Here is a 19,879-nt window from a genome sequence, read left to right on the forward strand (position 1 = left end):
CCAGACGTATTGCTTATCCTGATCTGGTTTAATGGCAGTGTTTTTGTAAGCAGTTCCTTTTTCTAATTTTCTTCCAGTGACAGGAGCATCTGGTGTCCCTGAGAACAGCCCACCTTGTACCGTGAACATCCCTATTGCACCGATCCACAGCTCGGCTCAGGCTATGTCCCCCACGCAGAGCATAGGGCTGGTGCAGTCCCTACTGGCCAATCAGAATGTGCAGCTAGATGTCCTGACCAACCAGACGACAGCTGTAGGGGCAGCAGAGCATGCAGGTGACAGTGCCACCCAGTACCCAGTCTCCAACCGGTACTCCAATCCTGGACAGGTGATTTTCGGAAGCGTGGAAATGGGCCGCATCATTCAGAACCCCCCTCCACTGTCCCTGCCTCCCCCGCCGCAGGGGCCCATGCAGCTGTCCACGGTGGGCCATGGAGACCGAGACCACGAACACCTGCAGAAGTCAGCCAAGGCCCTGCGGCCAGCACCGCAGCTGGCAGCTGAGGGGGACGCGGTGGTCTTCAGTGCCCCCCAGGAGGTCCAGGTGACGAAGATAAACCCTCCACCCCCATACCCAGGAACCATCCCCGCTGCCCCCACCACAGCAGCACCCCCGCCCCCTCTGCCGCCCCCACAGCCCCCAGTGGATGTGTGCTTGAAGAAGGGCGACTTCTCCCTCTACCCCACGTCAGTGCACTACCAGACCCCCCTGGGCTATGAGAGGATCACCACCTTCGACAGCAGTGGCAACGTGGAGGAGGTGTGCCGGCCCCGCACCCGGATGCTGTGCTCCCAGAACACCTACACCCTCCCCGGCCCGGGTAGCTCTGCCACCTTGAGGCTCACGGCCACTGAGAAGAAGGTCCCTCAGCCCTGCAGCAGTGCCACCCTGAACCGCCTGACCGTCCCTCGCTACTCCATCCCCACCGGGGACCCACCCCCGTATCCCGAAATTGCCAGCCAGCTGGCCCAGGGGCGGGGGGCTGCCCAGAGGTCCGACAATAGCCTCATCCATGCTACCCTGCGGAGGAACAACCGTGAGGCTACGCTCAAGATGGCCCAGCTGGCCGACAGCCCGCGCGCCCCCCTGCAGCCCCTGGCCAAGTCCAAGGGCGGGCCCGGGGGGGTGGTGACACAGCTCCCAGCGCGGCCCCCACCTGCCCTGTACACCTGCAGTCAGTGCAGTGGCACAGGGCCCAGCTCACAGCCCGGAGCCTCCCTGGCCCATACCGCCAGCGCCTCCCCGTTGGCCTCCCAGTCCTCCTACAGCCTCCTGAGCCCACCCGACAGCGCCCGCGACCGCACTGACTACGTCAACTCCGCCTTCACAGAGGACGAGGCCCTGTCCCAGCACTGTCAGCTTGAGAAGCCCTTGAGGCACCCTCCCCTGCCTGAAGCTGCTGTCACCCTGAAACGGCCACCCCCTTACCAGTGGGACCCCATGCTGGGTGAGGACGTTTGGGTTCCTCAAGAAAGGACAGCACAGACTTCAGGGCCCAACCCCTTAAAACTGTCCCCTCTGATGCTGAGTCAGGGCCAGCACCTGGACGTGTCCCGACTGCCCTTTATCTCCCCCAAGTCTCCTGCCAGCCCCACTGCCACTTTCCAAACAGGCTATGGGATGGGAGTGCCATATCCAGGAAGCTATAACAACCCCCCTTTGCCTGGAGTGCAGGCTCCCTGCTCTCCCAAAGATGCCCTGTCCCCAACGCAGTTTGCACAACAGGAGCCTGCTGTGGTCCTTCAGCCGGTGTACCCACCCAGCCTCTCCTATTGCACCCTGCCCCCCATGTACCCAGGAAGCAGCACGTGCTCTAGTTTACAGCTGCCACCTGTCGCCTTGCATCCATGGAGTTCCTACAGCGCCTGCCCGCCCATGCAGAACCCCCAGGGCACTCTCCCCCCAAAGCCACACTTGGTGGTGGAGAAGCCCCTTGTGTCCCCACCACCTGCTGACCTCCAAAGTCACATGGGCACAGAGGTGATGGTAGAGACTGCAGACAACTTCCAGGAAGTCCTCTCCCTGACCGAAAGCCCAGTCCCCCAGCGGACAGAAAAATTTGGAAAGAAGAACCGGAAGCGCCTGGACAGCCGAGCAGAAGAAGGCAGCGTTCAGGCCATCACTGAGGGCAAAGTGAAGAAGGAGGCTAGGACTTTGAGTGACTTTAATTCCCTTATCTCCAGCCCACACCTGGGGAGAGAGAAGAAGAAAGTGAAGAGTCAGAAAGACCAACTAAAGTCAAAGAAGTTGAATAAGACAAACGAGTTCCAGGACAGCTCCGAGAGCGAGCCTGAGCTGTTCATCAGCGGGGATGAGCTCATGAACCAGAGCCAGGGCAGCAGAAAGGGCTGGAAAAGCAAGCGCTCCCCACGGGCCGCCGGCGAGCTGGAGGAGGCCAAGTGCCGGCGGGCCAGTGAGAAGGAGGACGGGCGGCTGGGCAGCCAAGGCTTCGTGTACGTGATGGCCAACAAGCAGCCGCTGTGGAACGAGGCCACCCAGGTCTACCAGCTGGACTTCGGGGGGCGGGTGACCCAGGAGTCCGCCAAGAACTTCCAGATTGAGTTAGAGGGGCGGCAGGTAAGACCTCAGACCAGGTGGCGCTGCAAGCCCAGGAGGCGAGGGTTGCAATGCTTCGGCCTTCAAGGAGCATTTTTCAAAAGACCAAATGGGAAATGTGGAAAACAACGAACACCTCTTAGGTGGAGCTCATGGGGTTATGGTTTTTAGTGTGCCCACTGCTGTCTTGTATTTTTTTTTTTTCTTTTTGAGACAGAGTCTCGCTCTGTGGCCCAGGCTGGAGTGCAGTGGCGCAATCTCGGCTTCCTGCAAGCTACGCCTCCTGGGTTCACGCCATTCTCCTGCCTCAGCCTCCCGAGTAGCTGGGACTACACGTGCCCGCCACCATGCCTGGCTAATTTTTTTTTCTTGTATTTTTAATAGAGATGGGGTTTCACCGTGTTAGCCAGGATGATCTCGATCTCCTGACCTCGTGATCTGCCCGCCTTGGCCTCTCAAAGTGCTGGGATTACAGGCGTGAGCTACCACGCCCAGCCCTAATTTTTTTTTTTAGAAATGGGAGTCTCACTGTGTTGTCTAGATTGGTCTCAAACTCCTGGGTTCCAAGCAATCCTCCTGCCTCAGCCTCTCAAGATGTTGGGATTACAGGCGTGAGCCAACACACCTGGCCTGCAGTCATATTTGTAAAGAATACATTTCTACTTCTGTTCATTGACTTTTCTGTTTTTGGCATCAGATGGTGACTTCCTAAGGAACGTGAGGGTTAGTTTTGCTCACCCTATGCACACACACACACACGTATGCACACAGCTTTTCCTTCCCCATTAAATCAGTGGTCACTGGTTACCTTGTTATGCTAGTCAATAGGACCCACAGCTGAGCCATGTATTACGGCTTAGTTACATTTCCTTTTTTGTATACTTTTCTTCCCCTAGACATATCAACTTCCTGTTTTCTGTCTGTTTGCTCATTTGCCTATTTCTCTGTATATGGAAGTCATTCCCCAGTTCTCGAACCGGATGTTATCTCATGGTGCATCTGAACACATTGGGTCCTAGTTCTTCCCTGCTCCAGCCCAGAAGGATTGCTCTGTCCTGCTGCCAACGTCCCCCTTCACCATCCTGTAAAGTCCCTTCCCCTCTCTACTTAAATTCACGTTTTCGTTAATTCACTCAATAAATGTTATTGAGAACCTGCCGTGTGCCTGGCAATCCTCTAAGCCCAGGGGTTGGCATACTGGCCTTTGGGCCACTCTGGCCAGCCGCCTCTTTTTGGAACAAAGTTTTATTGGAGCACAGCCACACTCATTCACCTGAGTATCGTCCCTGGCTATGTTGGCCGGACAGCAGCAGAGTTGAGGAGTTGTGGTAAAAACCACGTGACCCACAAAGCTTAAAATATTTATTATCATTCCCTCGCAGAAAGTGTGTCAGCCCCTGCTATAGTGCTAGGATCAGGGCAGTGAGGAAGACAGAGCCCCACCGCTGTGGAACACGCAGACTGGGGACCAGAGGCGGATGAGTGCAGCCCGTGTGGTAGGGCATGGCACCACTGTCTGATGGGATGTAGGCACAGGAACTGGTGAGGAAGTGGCCAGCAAGTCCCTCCCTGAGGCAGCGGCGTTGGACAGTGGCGGTGCTACTTCTCTTCTGGAGCCTCTGGCCTGTTTGTGTTTCTTTCTGCTTTTCTTTCTCCTTTCTACTTCCTAGGTGAAGAAACCACTTCATTTGGCCTGTAGCATTCACCCCATTCTTTTTTTTTTCTTTTTTCTTTTAGATTCAGGGGTACATGTGCTTGTTACATGAGCATTACGTGCATAATGGGGGGTGGGCTTCTAGAATGCCCATCACCCAAACATTGGATGTTGTACCCCACAGGTAACTTTTCATGGGTGGAGCTGAAGGCCATTGTCCCCACATTCCAAACCTTGCTCACTGTCTCCATTGTGTTAACATGTTCCTCAGTCCCCTTATTTCCTGCAAACTTGGAGTTAGATATAGAAGCTTCACCAGATTCAGGGTCACTTTTGTTAGCAAAAGCATCTCATAGACGGTGCTGTCTGCTTCCATAAGGAGCCATGCAGACCCGGCTGTCGCCTTGCTTGCCTTGTTCTTTTTTTTTTTTTTTTTGAGACGAAGGCTCCTCTGTCGCCCAGGTTGGAGTGCAGTGGCGCAATCTCAGCTCACTGCAAGCTCCACCTCCCAGGTTTACGCCATTCTCCTGCCTCAGCCTCCCGAGTAGCTGGGACTACAGGCGCCCACCACCACGCCCGGCTAATTTTTTGTATTTTTAATAGAGACGGGGTTTCACCGTGTTAGCCAGGGTGGTCTCTATCTCCTGACGTCATGATCTGCCCGCCTCGGCCTCCCAAAGTGCTGGGATTACAGGCATGAGCCACCGCGCCTGGCCTTTTCACCTTGTTCTTTAATGTCTTTGCTTCCCCTGCCCTCCTCCAGGTGATGCAGTTTGGACGGATTGATGGCAATGCGTACATTCTAGACTTTCAGTATCCATTCTCAGCCGTGCAGGCCTTTGCAGTTGCCCTGGCCAACGTGACTCAGCGCCTCAAATGAAGAGACTGGTGTGGGGAGGAGAGAGATGCAGAGAGCCTTTGGAAGAGGTCTTCGGAGATGCCAGAGGAGCCCTCTAGGGGCCCGATGCCTGGGAGGACCAGAAGCCAACAGCGAAACTGGAAAAGCCCGGCAGGCCCAGGAGAGGGCGCTGACCTGTGGTCGTCATTTATTTGGTTGGGCTTTATTACCTTTTATTGTCTGTTCTTCTTTTCTTCTTTCATTTCAGTGGCATTTGGAAGCAAAGAGTGCTAGGCACCTGCTGTTCTTTCAGGAAACATAGCTTGGCTGTGGTAATGCTCTACTGGGCTCTTCAGAATGAAGACAGACTGCCTTAGAGCCTGCTATTCTTTTAGACATAGGGAGGATGCATTATCCTGTATTCTCCTCCAACATCACCACTAGCGTAAAAGCAAAAAGCTTTTACAAAACACAGCCAAAAATTCTCAAGATGCAGGTTCTTGGGGAACGGGGTGGGGACAGCATTTGATTTACACTAATTATGTTACTCCCCAAAAGGTGACTTAATTAATAAAGGGCATTTGGGCAGACACACTGTGTTGGACCAACAAAGTAGGCTCTTTACAGGGGTGTTCTCACCAGGTAGAAATGCGATTTGCTCATTGAGGATGTTGGGGAAGCGACGAAGGGTGAAGAAGAAACTGCACATACACACAGGTTCACATCACTCTGCAGACAGCAGTGTGACTCAGCGTGTGACTTGTAGCAGCAGTACGAGGGCTGCACTCCTCTGCTGAGGATGTTTACATTGAAAGCCTCCACTAGTTTCATCGTTTGTCAGAGTTCCGTAGGATCAGTGATGGTCATTCAGCATGACTGGTTCTGGGAGAAGGTGAGAGACAAAAATGGAAAGATCCTGGCCTGTGGTAGTGGTAGCAGTTTTCTCAAATAATGTGGTGACAGTCACTAGATCCTCACATGCTGAGAAACAGCCTCTACTCTCTCTGCCCCTTTTACTTTTTAATCTGGAATGCAGTACTGTAAACATGATCTTTCCCATGAGATACCGTGTTCTACGCCTTCCCGTTCTAAAAGTGTGGACAAGGCTTGATTTGAAACCACTCCTTTTCTCCTCTTGGCTACATTAGAATTCAGTTGACTACAAATGCTTTCTATCAAATTAGAAATGTAACCAAAAAAATGTTAAGTGTTCACCAGGGTATTAAAGTACAGGAGTATGGTCAAATCTTTGACAAAATTTTCATGATCTTCTCTAACAAAAAAAGTTGTTTATTAACTGTACAGACTGTTTACTAAGGAGCTAAACCACTGAGAAAACGTTATTAAAATTGTAATACCTAGGTAGTTGGTTGATCACAGTTTGTTAATTGTATAAAAAAAAATTACCTAGAATATCTCTTCCCACTTCCTCCTCCTCGTGAGAACCTGTGGGCAGTATTCAAGCCCTGATGACAAAACCCAGTGTTTTTTGTTGTTGTTTTTTGTTTTTGTTTTTGTTTTTCTCAGTCTTACCTGTGATGTTGTTTAGGATCAGGCCCCTCTCCTGGGCCTGCTGTGCAGGAGCACAGGAACTATCTGCTGGTGTTGGGTTCCAAATTTGCATTTTATTTGGAAACAGACAAGTAGAAGATGCTACAGAAAAGTATTTTCAAATTTAAACGTTTTTTTAATCCCGTTTTAGTTAAAAAATTGGAAAAGAAACTGACCCATTTTTTTCCCAGATCAAGATGACATGACATCACTCCCGATTCTCTCCAAACCCCAGAGAAATACTGACGAAGTTTTCTGATGTGGCAAAGGACATTTCCCATCTAATACCAGTTTCTCATTTATATTTAAAGTATTGGACCTGATATTTTTAGTGGGTGCATTCTTCCAGAAAGAATTCAGCAATTGTTATCAGAATTAATTCTTTTATATGAGTTTCTGTAGCTTGATATGGTGTTTCAGTGCTTATTGGTTGTGCAATAATGGTTATAGCCTGTTAGATAATTTAAATGCAATTCCCCTGTTTTATCGTTTAGAAGATAATTATTTATCTTGCTTTTCATAGTGTTCTTAGGAATTATTTTGTTGTTATGTTTTGGTGAGTTATACCCATTTTATTTATTTAGAAAAATAGTATCTTTGTAACGACTTACATGGTCACAGTATATTTCGCTGCAAGAAATAAAGAGGATATGATAGAAGGTTTTTTGTTTTGTTTTGTTTTGTTTTTGAGACGGAGTCCCACTCTTGTCGCCCAACTAGAGTGTAGTGGCGCAATCTCGGCTCACCACAACCTCTGACTCCAGGGTTCAAGTGATTATTTTGCCTCAGCCTCCCAAGCAGCTGGGATTATAGACACCCGCCAACACGCCAGGCTAATGTTTTTGTGTTTTTAATAGAGATGGGGTTTTGCCATGTTGGCCAGGCTGGTCTTGAACTCCTGACCTCAGGTGATCCGCCCACCTCGGCCTCCCAAAGTGCTGGGATTACAGACGTGAGCCACCACTCCCGGCCCATAGAAGGTTTTTTGCTGGATAATTTGTAACTTTTCTAATTGGGAAAAAATTCCTATTAATCATTTAAAAATCTTTTTTTTTTTTGTATTTTGTGTTATTGATTATATACAAAGGAGACTTTTTTTTGAGATAACACTCAAATAGTATTCTCTTTTGAAAATTTTATTTTTATCTGAAAATAACAGTTGATCTGAAATAAAAAGGGGAGACCTATTAGAGTGAGAGTAGCCAAGGAAAGAGTTAGTAGGTAATAAGCTTCACTTTTTGTGTTCTAATTGTTTTTGAGATATAAAGACCCTGAAAAAGCCCATTTTAGAACCTGTTTAATAAGAGCAAATATAGGGGAAAATCTTTGAAATGAAAGCTACAAATACATGTGAGAAGAAAAAAATGGATTTTTTAGCAAATAATTAACTAAGCTTCTAAATTCCTAGCTCACTCCCCCAAAGGCACTTTCCCCCGATGGAGGCACAGGCTTCTGTCTCGGATGTTTGGCGCACGTGAGTTTGTACCGGAGTGACCCCGGCAGCCACTGCTCACCTCCCCTCTACCCAGGGGCCTGAAAAGAGGGGCTGCCCTCCTGCGCCAAGGCGGACATAAGCTGCGGGCTGCGCGGTCCTAGTAGGGTGACATTTCAGTTAATAGTGGTGATCTTATTTTCAACTATGCTTTCATTCAGTCAGGCTCTGTTGACTAAATACGACGAAAATTCATACTTTATGCAGGAGATTTCTAAAAATTTAATGTTTATTAATAGTTTATGAATATCAAGATACCTCATTGAATCCCTAAATTTAAAAGCAGTCCAGTAAAAGGTTAACTGTATAAAGAATCTATGACTTTTTGAGGGAAGTGTGATATATTAACAAATATAACCAATTCTAAATTTGTTTTAGCTCTAACCTCATCAAACCAAAGGCACAGATTTGTGTACAATATACCCATTGAATGTATATCCTGAGAAAAATTGGGGCCAAAGAAGCAGGAAAATCTCAAAGCTCTAATGGCAGCATAAATCAAAGAATTTCACAGGCTAATGTTTTTTATCCATAGCCATTGCTCCCTTGTCAAGTGTCCCACAAGGACATGGAAGAATGTGTTATGTTCATCTTGTAATCATAGCAAAAAGTCAGGAAACCCCAGGGTCAAGCCTGCTCTGCCACAGGGTTGGATGGTGACCTTGGACAAGTCCCTGGGGCTGGCTAGGCCTCCACTTGTCCATCTGTGAAATGAAAGGATCAGCCTGGTCAGCCCTCTAAACTCCCTTACAGCTCTCAGCCTAAGAGCGCAGCACTGAACAGCCTCATCATTCCACTTTTCATGGGAAATATATTTCACACCATTGCCTTTGTGTAGAGAAATATTTCTTTTCCTGTGTTAATGAGCTATGTACTGAATATAAACCAGTGCATTTAAAGTAATATCTTTAGAAAGTGCACCTCTAAATGTGTTTGGAATTGTGTTTGTTCTCATAGAATATACAAAAGTACTGATTCTAGGTAAGAAGGAGTCTCCACGGGTGTGCCTTGCTCAGCTGGATGTCCATGAGAACAGCCCTGAAATAAGTCACTACTTGTCCCCAAAACCACAGGAATATATACCTAGGTCACCTCAAATTCCTGAGTGTGCTCTGCCATGTTACACGGTCTTCAAATTCAAAAGGTTTCTTGAAAAGGAAAGTTTGGCCCAGCAACTGGAGAAGGAGTCCATGGTGTCGCTGTGTGCCTGTATCATTTGGCCAAGTCAGTGGTTGGAAGCAAAGTTAGTGGAGACAAAAATGTGTCCAAAATGTCGTTTGAGTTCCTGGGATTTCTGTAATAGCACACAACTCAGAACTCTTCAGCATTTGTGTGATTCCTTACCTCTGGCTGATAAAACTCTAATGGGTTGTGGCTTACTTTGTTTCCATTTTCTTTGGCTTTGTGCAATTTTTGTGTAACTTTACTTGTACCTATATTTTCTGTTTACAGTTCTTTTTAAGGGGAGGGGTAGGGTTCTAAGATCTTGTTGTTTATTGTAGATAAAAATTTTTTCGTGTTGTAGAAAAGCATGGGTTATGCGTTTGACTGAAAAAGGCACTGTATTATTTACCAAAGGGGTATTGTTTTTGCATTTGTTTATAAATGCATTATTTTGGTACTGTAAATTTGGACATAATTTCTGAGTTTATTACTACTGGCATTTTCTTTTTCCCTTTTTTTTTTTTTTAACCGTAAGTGCGCGATGCAGGTGCATAGGTCCCAGACCAAACTAGACCACCAGCATGTTCATGTCCAGACCTCGGCAGTGGCGTGCACTGCTTGTGCACCTCAGTTCCTCCAGTGTTGGTTTGTTTGTTTTTTAATTCAGCATCCTGCTTATTTTACTTTCCAAGCAAGATCTGTTGCGATTCCCAAATGCGTTTTAATGAGCTCATCCTTATTTGCCTCTCTTCTTATGTATTTTGTGTATTAGATTGTGCAGGAGATATTCTAGAAGGCATTAATGGTTTGCATTCAAAACGATGTGGTTTGTCCAAGTTATTTTCTGTCTTTATTACTGAGATGGATTAATCTCCTTATTTTTTTCTTGATGATTTGAAGTTGTAAGAGTTGTCCAGCTATTGCTTAATAAAATTTTGCAGATCAAAAAAGTTGTGTGCAGAATTCTTGAGCCTTGTGAGGAGAAATCACCTCGCTCCATTGGCATGACCTACCCACCCTCCAGTTGCTTCCTGGGTCTCTTGGTAACTGCTAGCAGCTACTGGAGACCCTGAGATCCCGGTCATCATGTTGCCCATTTGGGGAAGTCAGAGATTGTGCTGTCTTCTTGATGATCTGGTTTAGATTTGCTTTTTCATGGCTTTTTAAAAGAGGACTCGATTGGCCGGGCACGGTGGCTCACGCCTGTAATCCCAGCACTTTGGGATTCCGAGGCGGGTGGATCACGAGGTCAGGAGATCGAGACCATCCTGGCTAACACAGTGAAACCCCGTCTCTACTAAAAATACAAAAAATTAGCCGGGCATGGTGGCGGGCGCCTGTAATCCTAGCTACTCGGGAGGCTGAGGCGGAGAATGGCATGAACCCGGGAGGCGGGGCTTGCAGTGAGCCGAGATCGCACCACTGCACTCCAGCCTGGGCGACAGAGCGAGACTCCGTCTCAAAAAAAAAACAAAAGGACTCGATTAAAAGTGCACCTGTATAGCATCTAAAGATCAGAGGTGCCAAATATTAACACCTTTGTTAATTTGTAGGAAACTTAGACCTAGGTTTTAAGCAATTCAACTCTAGGTGCTCATATAACTATTAACTATTGTTGTTACTCATAAGTGCTTAGTGAGCCTCCTTCCTCTGCCCTAAAGTTCCCTATGACCATGGGAGGTGGGAAGATGGGGCATGGGAGGTTTATCTGTGATAATACATGTGTACATGTACAGAACTACCTTTTTGGTGTTTTTCAAAGAATAAGGAATCAATTTTGCTCGAACCTAGCTCCCAAAACTCACTGTAGAAGAGAAATAACTGTCTCATGGAGATTGCATTGCAGTTTTCCAAGGATGAAAGATACTAACCACAGCTAAATCTCAACTCCATTATGAAGTGAATACCTTTTGCCACTCCTTTCAGAAGAAAATGGAAACAGTGAGAGGTTGAAATGATTTCTGGATTCCATAGACAAAAACCAATCCTGAAACAGAATCCAAGATTTCTGGGTAACATTAATGAATAGACCTGGTTTATTCCCAGCTTCTCAATCTGGTGTGTCGTAAAGACTTGCCTGTAATGAGCTCTGAGCTACTTATACTTAGTCATCTCCCATGAAAACAAGTATTACAGATGGGCCACCCCTGCCCCTCATCAGGTGAGCTCATCCGCTTTATAGAATGAGATTTAAGTCCTTGTTATTGAATTCTGGAAAGAGTGAACGTTCGGCTGACCGGTTTTATTATTCACCCAGGCTTCACAAAGGAGCCAGTCTGTGTGGATTTGTTTCTCTACACTTCCTAGAAACAGCTGCTCTATGTGCTGAAGAATAAGAAGCCATCCATTGGAAGTGCTGGCTCATTTCTTGAACCCATTTCAGAGTTCCTGTCTGAGCGATCGCTTCAAGTAAAGAAGGCGCCCCAGAGTAAGTCATAGGAATTTTTTTTTTTTTTTTTTTGAGATGGAGTTTCACTCTTGTCGCCTAGGCTGGAGTGCAATGGCATGATCTCAGCTCACTGCAACCTCTACCTCCCAGGTTGAAGCTATTCTCCTGCCTTAGCCTCCCGAGTAGCTGGGATTACAGGCACACACCACCATGCCCAGCTAATTTTTGTATTTTTAGTAGAGATGGGGTTTTACTATGTTGGCCAGGTTGGTCTCGAACACCTGACCTCAGGTGGTTCACCCGTCTTGTCCTCCCAAAGTGCTGGGATTACAGGCGTGAGCCACCGCACCCACCACCGTGCCCGGCAGTCATAGGAATTTCTTAAGCTTCAACCACCACTCAGGACAGCATGCGGACACCTTGCAAAGCATCTTGCTCTTTGTCCTCTGACCTGCCCATGCGTTCTTCCAGGTCACTGTTATGAATCCCAGCATCCCATTTGCCACTTAGCTCTGGCTGGCTCCCAGGCTCTCCCCTGCACCCAGTGATGGTGCAGCATCCTCACTGCAGGCACAGCTACGGGATAGCTCTTGTCCCGGGAAAGAGCGGGGAGCTTGGATGATAAAGGCAACCAGTCACATTACCTTCTCCCAGTTGTGACAGCCATTTCCCATTGTCTTCAACCCTGAGGGTATGGACAACCTAGTGCTTCCTCTCTCCATTCTTCTCCAAAAGTAGAGAAGTGCCCAGCCCTGACACCATTCCCCTTCTGTCCTGGGAACCAAGGGTCTCTATGTCTCCTGTTGGTTCATCCTCCAGCTCATGTGAATGGTCTGTGGTTCCTCCTTTCACATGAATGAACTCAGTGTCTCCTGTGTCACCTTGAACCACTGATCAGAATCTTGCACTTTCACCCAGTAACGGGCATTTCCTTTTATTTCAGTGTCTGGGGTCACTGAAACAGGGGCTTGACCAGTGTTATATTTTCTTTCTCTCCCCAGTAAAAAGGCAGGCAGTCCAGACACCACAGTATGTGCATGCCACACGCATGCTTCCCCCCAACCCCTATGATGAGAAGACACACCTTCGAGTGATGAACTTCTTTCTGTGCTTGAGCCCATGGGGTCCTCTGAGTCCCACTTCCTGCCTTCCTCAGGTACCTGCTTCTGACTGCAGGAGGCTCTTCCGTCCCAGGATTGTGGTTTCTCACCAATTTCTCACCAGTTTCCTTTGTTATAAAACTTGAGAGAAAACATTCCTCTAATAGAAAGAGACTGCCTTCATCCACCCTTTGGAATAACCAGCTCCAGCCTAGGTCCCATTTCCTGCATCGGTGGAAGAAAAGTCTCTTCTTCGCTAAGTGGTTCCTTTGATGACCTTATAGATTCAGGCAGCTTGGGAAGGGAAGTTTCTCTAAAAGCCACAGAGCGTCCAGCTCATGGAACCCTCAGGATCCCTGGCCCATCTTAGGCCACATGGAGTCAGCCTCGCGCCCCCAGCCCATCTGTTCCTGTGCACTGCACTCCAGCGGGTCTCACCCTTGCATCCAGGGTTCTCTCCCACAGGATGAGCTTGTCAACATTCTCTTTTTCTAACACACACACTTGTCAGCAGGTGCTGGTATAAGCCAAGCTGAGCTCGTGGGAGGATGGCAAGAGAATAGGCCCAACAGTCTTTGTGGGAGACAGAGCCCACGTTTCTCCACAAACAGCTTCCAGGAAGAGTGGACGGGTCAGACTAGACCAAACCAGCCTCTTGAGAACACCACACTGCCCAGACCCACTTAGTGCCTCCGTGTAACCCGCTGGTTAGAGTCCACCTGCTAGGCAGCCAGAAGCGGCAAAAGCCCAGCCCCTCTGTCCCATTCTTGACCTGGTCCTCCACGCTCACTGTGACAGCAGCACAGGCACCCCGACCGGGCCACAGCGAGCTGGTGGCCATGTCCCTGGCTCTGCTAACTTGGCCTGTCTCATTTCTTAACCTGTTTTTCATGATGTGGACCTCTTGAGAGTATACTTGAAAAAAGTGAATTATCTATGTGGATAGAGGACTGGTACACTATGTTGAAAACGTAACAAACCAACCAGATGGGAAAGCATCTGTGCTATGGGACTTTTTGTTTGCTTGTTTTGTTTAATAGGCATATTTTATTTAAATAAATCTTCCAGTAGGAAATGGAGAATGCATTGCCTTTGCTTAGAAGAGGGCAGTGTAAGGAGTTACCTGTAAATGCGTACGTGCAGCTCACCAGTATTCCCGTACTGGGAACACCAGCACGTCCGCATCACAGTTCCCAAAAGAACTTTAAAGTCTCAAACCCCCCTGTCCCCCCTCGTCTCGTTTCTCTCCTGATTCCAGCCAGGCTTTATGAATCTTTCTCTCCACAGCCTCATCTCCGTCCTCATCCACTTCCCCTAGAACGTTCATCAGCCCCTCCCTGGGGTCTGTTTCAGTGTCGTAGGGGGTCTTTTCTGTTTCTTTGTACCCTTTTTCAACCTGAGTCAGGTGATCCCACCCCGTGTTTTCCTCTTTCCTTCTACAGAAGATAAGAACTGTATCCGCCTTGCCTTCCACAGGAGTGGGTGTCAATGGATTGTTCACACTCACGGATAACCCTGCCCAGTTAGATCCTACACCAAGAGATCACACGACCTCTCTGGGGAGCGCATCTGCACGTTCTCAGCGAGAACTTGGCCTCCTCACCTGGCTGACCCCGTGCATAGTCACCGAGTGTCACTGTAGGTCCCCTGCAATGGGAGCAAACACCGCAGCTGGCTTTTCGCCGTCAAGGAGTTCTGCTTTCCTCTGTGATTTCTGCCGCATCCTGTTCATTTCTGTCTCAGTCTTGGATTTTTCAGCTGGAAGGGCATCACGTACCGTTTTCCTAGTTGCCTTTTCCAGCAACACCTTTTACCTCTTCTGGATCTTTCTATAGCTCTTCCAAGCTGAGGCCATGGCCGGCCTGGGTCAGGCCAAAGGCGCCAGCGGCAGCCGCTCAGGGGAGGGAACAGGAAAGGAAACTCTCCAGGAAGCCAGCGCACTCGACCTGAGCGCAGGCCCCGCGGCTGCGGGCTAAGGGCAAGGGTCCTCAGCCTGCGCGCGCACCTGTCCTGAGCGTGCACCCGCCCTGCGCGCACCCGCTGTAAGCGCGATCCCGGCCGCCGCCACCCACCACGAGCGCTCCGAGGGACTTTTGAATGGAGACGGAGTCTTGCTCTGTCGCCAGGCTGGAGTGCAATGGCCCGATCTCGGCTCATTGCAACCTCCGCCTCCCGGGTTCAAGTGATTCTCCTGCCTCAGCCTCCCGAGTAGCTGGGACTACAGGCATAAGCCACCACTCTCGGCTAATTTTTGTATTTTTAGTAGAGACGGGGTTTCACCATGTTGGTCAGGCTGATCTCGAACTCCTGACCTCATGGTACGCCCGCCTCGGCCTCCCAAAGTGCTGGGATTACAAGCGTGAGCCACCGCGCCCGGCCCGAGCCTGGTACTTTTTAAAAAATCCTCAGTACCTGTAGAGACACAGCTGAACATCATCTCATTAGCCAAGGTTTTCTCTCATCTAAATGGCAAGAACGGATGGCTTTCCTTTCTTTCCATTTGGATATCTGTAGTCTCCAAAAATACCATTTGGATCTCTGTAGTCTCCAAAAATAAGGCAAAGGTAAAGATGGCACCCAGAGCCAACTCCATGTAACAGCAGGTTCGCAAACCACAGTATAGCTTGTTCTGACAGCAGGAAGACCCCAAAAGCCCTTCTCAGGGAAGGTGACGGGGCTCAGGACACACACCCCAGAATGTGGCACCTTGGCATTTGAGAAAACAGCAGAAGCAGGAAGTTCACTCTCACCTTCCCCACATCCCCTGGCCCCTGCAGCAGGTCCAAGACCCTTGTTCCACAGGTGCCCTCCCTGCCCCCAGAGGAGAGGAATGTCTCCATCTCTGAAGACACAGGGGTACAGAAAAGAACCTGCACAAACGGGCACTGCGGAGTCCCCCAGCTTATTCCCAAGGGATCACACCCCTTTGTCCCACTGTCCCTCACATCTGTCGACTTCTTCATCAGACTTAGCAGCGTAAAAATACACAGGTGTCGGCCGGACACAGTGGCTCATGCCTGAAATCCCAGCACTTTGGGAGGCCGAGGTGGGCGGATCACTTGAGGTCAGGAGTTTGACACCAGCCTGGCCAACATGGTGAAACCCCATCTCTACTAAAAATACAAAAATTAGCTGTAATCCCAGCTACTCAGGAGGCTGAGGCAGGAGAATCGCTGGAACCTAGGAGGCAGAGGTTGCAGTGAGCTGAGATCGTCCCACTGCACTCCAGCCTGGGCAACAGAGTGAGACTCCATCTGAAAACAGACAAACAAAAAAACAGGTGTTTGTGTCTTTGGGTCCTCATTTCTGAAGGTTCCCATGTCATGTAAAACTTGCATCACTTAACAATGAGAGATGTCCTGAGAAATGTGTCGCTAGGCCGTTTTGTCACTGTTGGAACCTCACAGAGTGCACTTACACAGACCTAGAGGCATGACCTGCGGCACGCTTGGTCTCTGTGGGGCCGCTGATTGCTTCCGGACTGCAAACCCGCACAGCATGTCACTGTGTTGAACACTGCAGGCAATTGAAACACAATGGGAGGTATTTTTGTATCTAAACATAGAAAAGGGACAACTAAAATCCAGTGTTATAGTCATACAGGATCACCATTGCATATTCAGTCTGTTGTTGACTGAAGCATCTTTATGAGGTGCATGGCTGTATTAAATAAAATTTATATGGTTTTATCTTGTTAATGGGGGTCCTGGTCATGACCCTAGTGATGGATGAGGAAAAGAAATGTTTCCTCCCCTGCAAAGGTTTGGTCCCAGTTAAAAGATGGGGAAATCTCAGATAGAAAATCGTAAGTGACTTTCCTCTAATCCAGGCAGTGTGTGTTGAAAAACAGTCAGGAGCAAATCTCAGAGCCATGAGGCCGCAGCTCCTCTTTGAGAATCGCTCCTTGAAGCATCCTGAACCACAGAGAACAAGACCCGGCTCCCCAGGGAGCAGAAGCCAGCACCTCAGATAGAAGCCTCCCTTCCAGGGAAATGAGTCACAGAGGAGCCCGGGTGAGGCTGCGCCTGCCCCGACCTTTGCTTTTAACTTCCTTTCTCCTTTGCAGTCACCTTGCCATGAGGGAGATGATGCTCCGAAGATGGGTTCATTTTGTGCAGACTTTGTCCAGGTTCCCGAAGATGATCTGGAGGATCGTTTTGTTGTATGTTTATGGAAATAAACAAACCAGTGCCAGTGAACTTCGCAATAGAAGGTGGTGAGTATAAAATGTAAACGGCACCCTGATCAGCACTCAGCCTTCTTCGTGTTCACACTGAAATTATCCAGCCTGCCAGGTCCTTGCTGCTGGGTAAACAGCATCTCCCCCATTCCCCGTGCAGTGCTCTCTGTTGTTTGGGCTCCGTCCCCTCTGGTGCCCTCTTCAGGAGAACAATACTTTCAGCTGAAGGTTATAAATTGGCAAACAAGTGGAGTGGTGTGTTGGTAAATAGCTAACAACCAGCTCTCCAGAAACATACAGACAAACTTGGAATGAATAAATATACCTTACATGAGCATTATAAATTGTATTGCTATATAGGATGTGTAGTACACAATTACAGTAACAAAATACACAATATTTTTCTTATAACTCCATATAGCCAGACTTAATAGCTAATGCTTTTGTTGATTTTTGCCAAATGTTTGTCTTGCAGCCAACCTAAGATTGTAATTGGTAAACAAATGTAGCCTCAACATGAATGTTGGTTATTTTCATTTACATTTTTGAGCAAGACAAAAGTGAAACAACGAAAATGTGTCTTCAGTGAAACACCATAAACATATGTTAGAACTTTACTCATACATTAATGACATAAGCCATTTCTTTGCTAAATGGGATAATAGTTTTTGAAGATCAGATCTCCTCGATTCTTTTGTGCTGTTTACAATGTGATGGGTGCAGATACGACGCATTTTTAATTTAAATTGCATTATGAACACTGCCTTCATCACATTCTTAAGTCTAGAGCCTAGACTAAAACAATGAAATGAAATCAACCCTGATTTGTGGCTTTTGCTGATTTCCATGGTATAAATATTCCCACCAGAGTCACTGAAGGAGGAGTTGGAAAGAGATGTGCCGTAAGTAGCAATTTAATTTTATATAATGACTGTATTTAAAAATTGGCTCCAAGATTCCTGGAAATGTCACCCTCAGCTGTCACGAGGCAGGGAGAGCCGCCTGCAGCACCTCCCGGCTGTGTGTGGTGTGTGATGGGGGCAGCATAAGCCCAGACTCTGATTGGAGGGCTACACAGCATTGCTGAGTCTAGGCAGGCTGAGGCACTCAGCTAGAGATTTCAGGACACAGATTTTTTTTGGTTGTTCTTTCATTAATCAGCAAATATTTATGGAGTGTCTAATGCATGCCAATCACTGTGATGCCTGGAGGAGATGGGTAGCTACGCAGAGTAGACAACAGCCCTGCTCTGCAGAGGGTATGGTCCCAGCTGGTTCTCTATCTCCAAGACTGCTGAGTCCCTGTCTCCCAGACGAACTCATCCTCTCCACCCAGTGTGTAGTGTTCTGGGGCCCCTGTGGAAGGGTGTGCAGCGGTTCGAGATGACAGGGAGCTGCCCTGGACCCCTCGCTCTCCTTCCTCCTGTTCCACAGTAGCCACTACCAAGTCCCGGCCACTTCTCCTGCAAGAGCTCCTCCTCTCCCTCTGCTGCCTGACCTGGGCCAGCACTCACTCTCACTTCTGCCTCTTCAGCAGCCTCCTGCGGACTTCCAGCTCCCTCTTCCCCCAGGCCACTCTCCATTCAGCAACTAGGCTGATTTTTAAGATAAAAAAACCTGTGTTTTTGTTTTGTTTTGTTTTGTTTTTGAGATAGGGTCTCACTCTGTCACCCATGCTGGAGTGCAGTGGTGTGATCACAGCTTACTGCAGCCTTGACCAACCTCCTGGGCTCAAGAGATCCTCCCACCTTAGCCTCCCAAATAGCTGGTACTATAGGTATGCACCACCATGCCCAGCTAATTTTTGTATTTTTCTGTAGAGACAGGGTCTCTTATGTTGCCCAGGCTGGTCTTGAACTCCTGAGCTCAAGCAATCCACCCACCTTAGCCTCCCAAAGTGCTGGGATTATGGGCATGAGCCACCACAACTGGCCAGATCAAATTTAATGAACATAAAAACCGAAAATACATTCAAGAGGGTCCATGATATCAAAGTTAGTTCTTGGAAAAGATTAATTTGACAAATATCTGGCATGATGTAGGAAGAAAAAAAGAAAGCACAAAAGTATGATATGAGGAATAGAAGTGGAATCTAACTTCAGAGAGAGATCTTTTTAAGAGACAGAAAATAAGAAGGCTATGCACAATTGTATGCTGTAGATTTGAAAACTTGGAAATGTAGTCATCAGTAGAAAATCTTCCCGCAAAGAAAATTTCAAGCCAAATGGTTTTACTTATTAGTACCATCAACTTTCAAGGAACTTGTTCCTCTACTCTTATACAAACACTTTCAGAAAATTAAAAAGAGGAAACACTTCTCCCTCACTATAAGGGCAAAGTGTTATAATATTCAAAATAACATATCAGTATGACATTGACACCCAAACAAGACAAGGACCAATCACAAAGGAAATACAGGCCATCTCACTGAAGTGATCACACCACTGCACTCCAGCATGGGTGACAGAGTAAGACCCTGACAGCCTGGCCAACATGGTGAAACCCCATTTCTACTAAAAATATAAAAATTAGCCAAGAGTGATGGCGCACGCCTGTAATCCCAGCTACTCAGGAGGCTGAGGCAGGATAATCACTTGAACTCAGGAGGCAGAGGTTGCAGTGAACAGAGATTGCGCCACTGCACTCCAGCCTGGGCGACAGAGCAAGACTCCGTCTCAAAAAAAAGAAAGAAAGAAATGCCTGGCATAGGCCGGGTACAGCAGCTCACACCTGTCAGCCCACCACTTTGGGAGGCCAAGGTGGACCGATAACTTGAGCCCAGGAGTTCAAGACCAGCCTGGGCATCATGGCGAAACCCCAGCTCTACAAAAAATATGAAAATTAGCTTGGCATGGTGTCATGTACCTGTAGTCCTAGCTATTTAGGAGGCTGAGGTGGGAGGATTGCTTGCCTGTGAGTTTGAGGCTGCAGTGAGCTGTGATTGCACCACTGTAC

The 19,879-nt window shown here is 48.0% G+C and overlaps 1 protein-coding gene across 6 annotated transcripts in view; it reads left to right on the plus strand.

Moving 5' to 3' along the window:
- TULP4 (TUB like protein 4) overlaps positions 1 to 10,206 on the plus strand; it is a 273,493-nt gene extending 263,287 nt beyond the window's left edge. For 4 of the 6 annotated variants that reach the window (XM_063707985.1, XM_063707986.1, XM_055390999.2 and 1 more), the window contains one exon: positions 78 to 4,974. In XM_063707985.1, coding sequence (XP_063564055.1) covers positions 78 to 2,728 — 2,651 coding nt within the window. In that variant the 3' untranslated portion in view covers positions 2,729 to 4,974. Of the gene's footprint in view, positions 1 to 77 lie in introns of all 6 variants that reach the window. The other 2 variants (XM_031012088.3, XM_055391002.2) reach the window with 2 other exon arrangements.
- The last annotated feature ends 9,673 nt before the right edge of the window (positions 10,207 to 19,879 follow it).

Source organism: Gorilla gorilla, chromosome 5, assembly GCF_029281585.2.
Source record: "Gorilla gorilla gorilla isolate KB3781 chromosome 5, NHGRI_mGorGor1-v2.1_pri, whole genome shotgun sequence".
Lineage (NCBI taxonomy): Eukaryota > Metazoa > Chordata > Mammalia > Primates > Hominidae > Gorilla > Gorilla gorilla.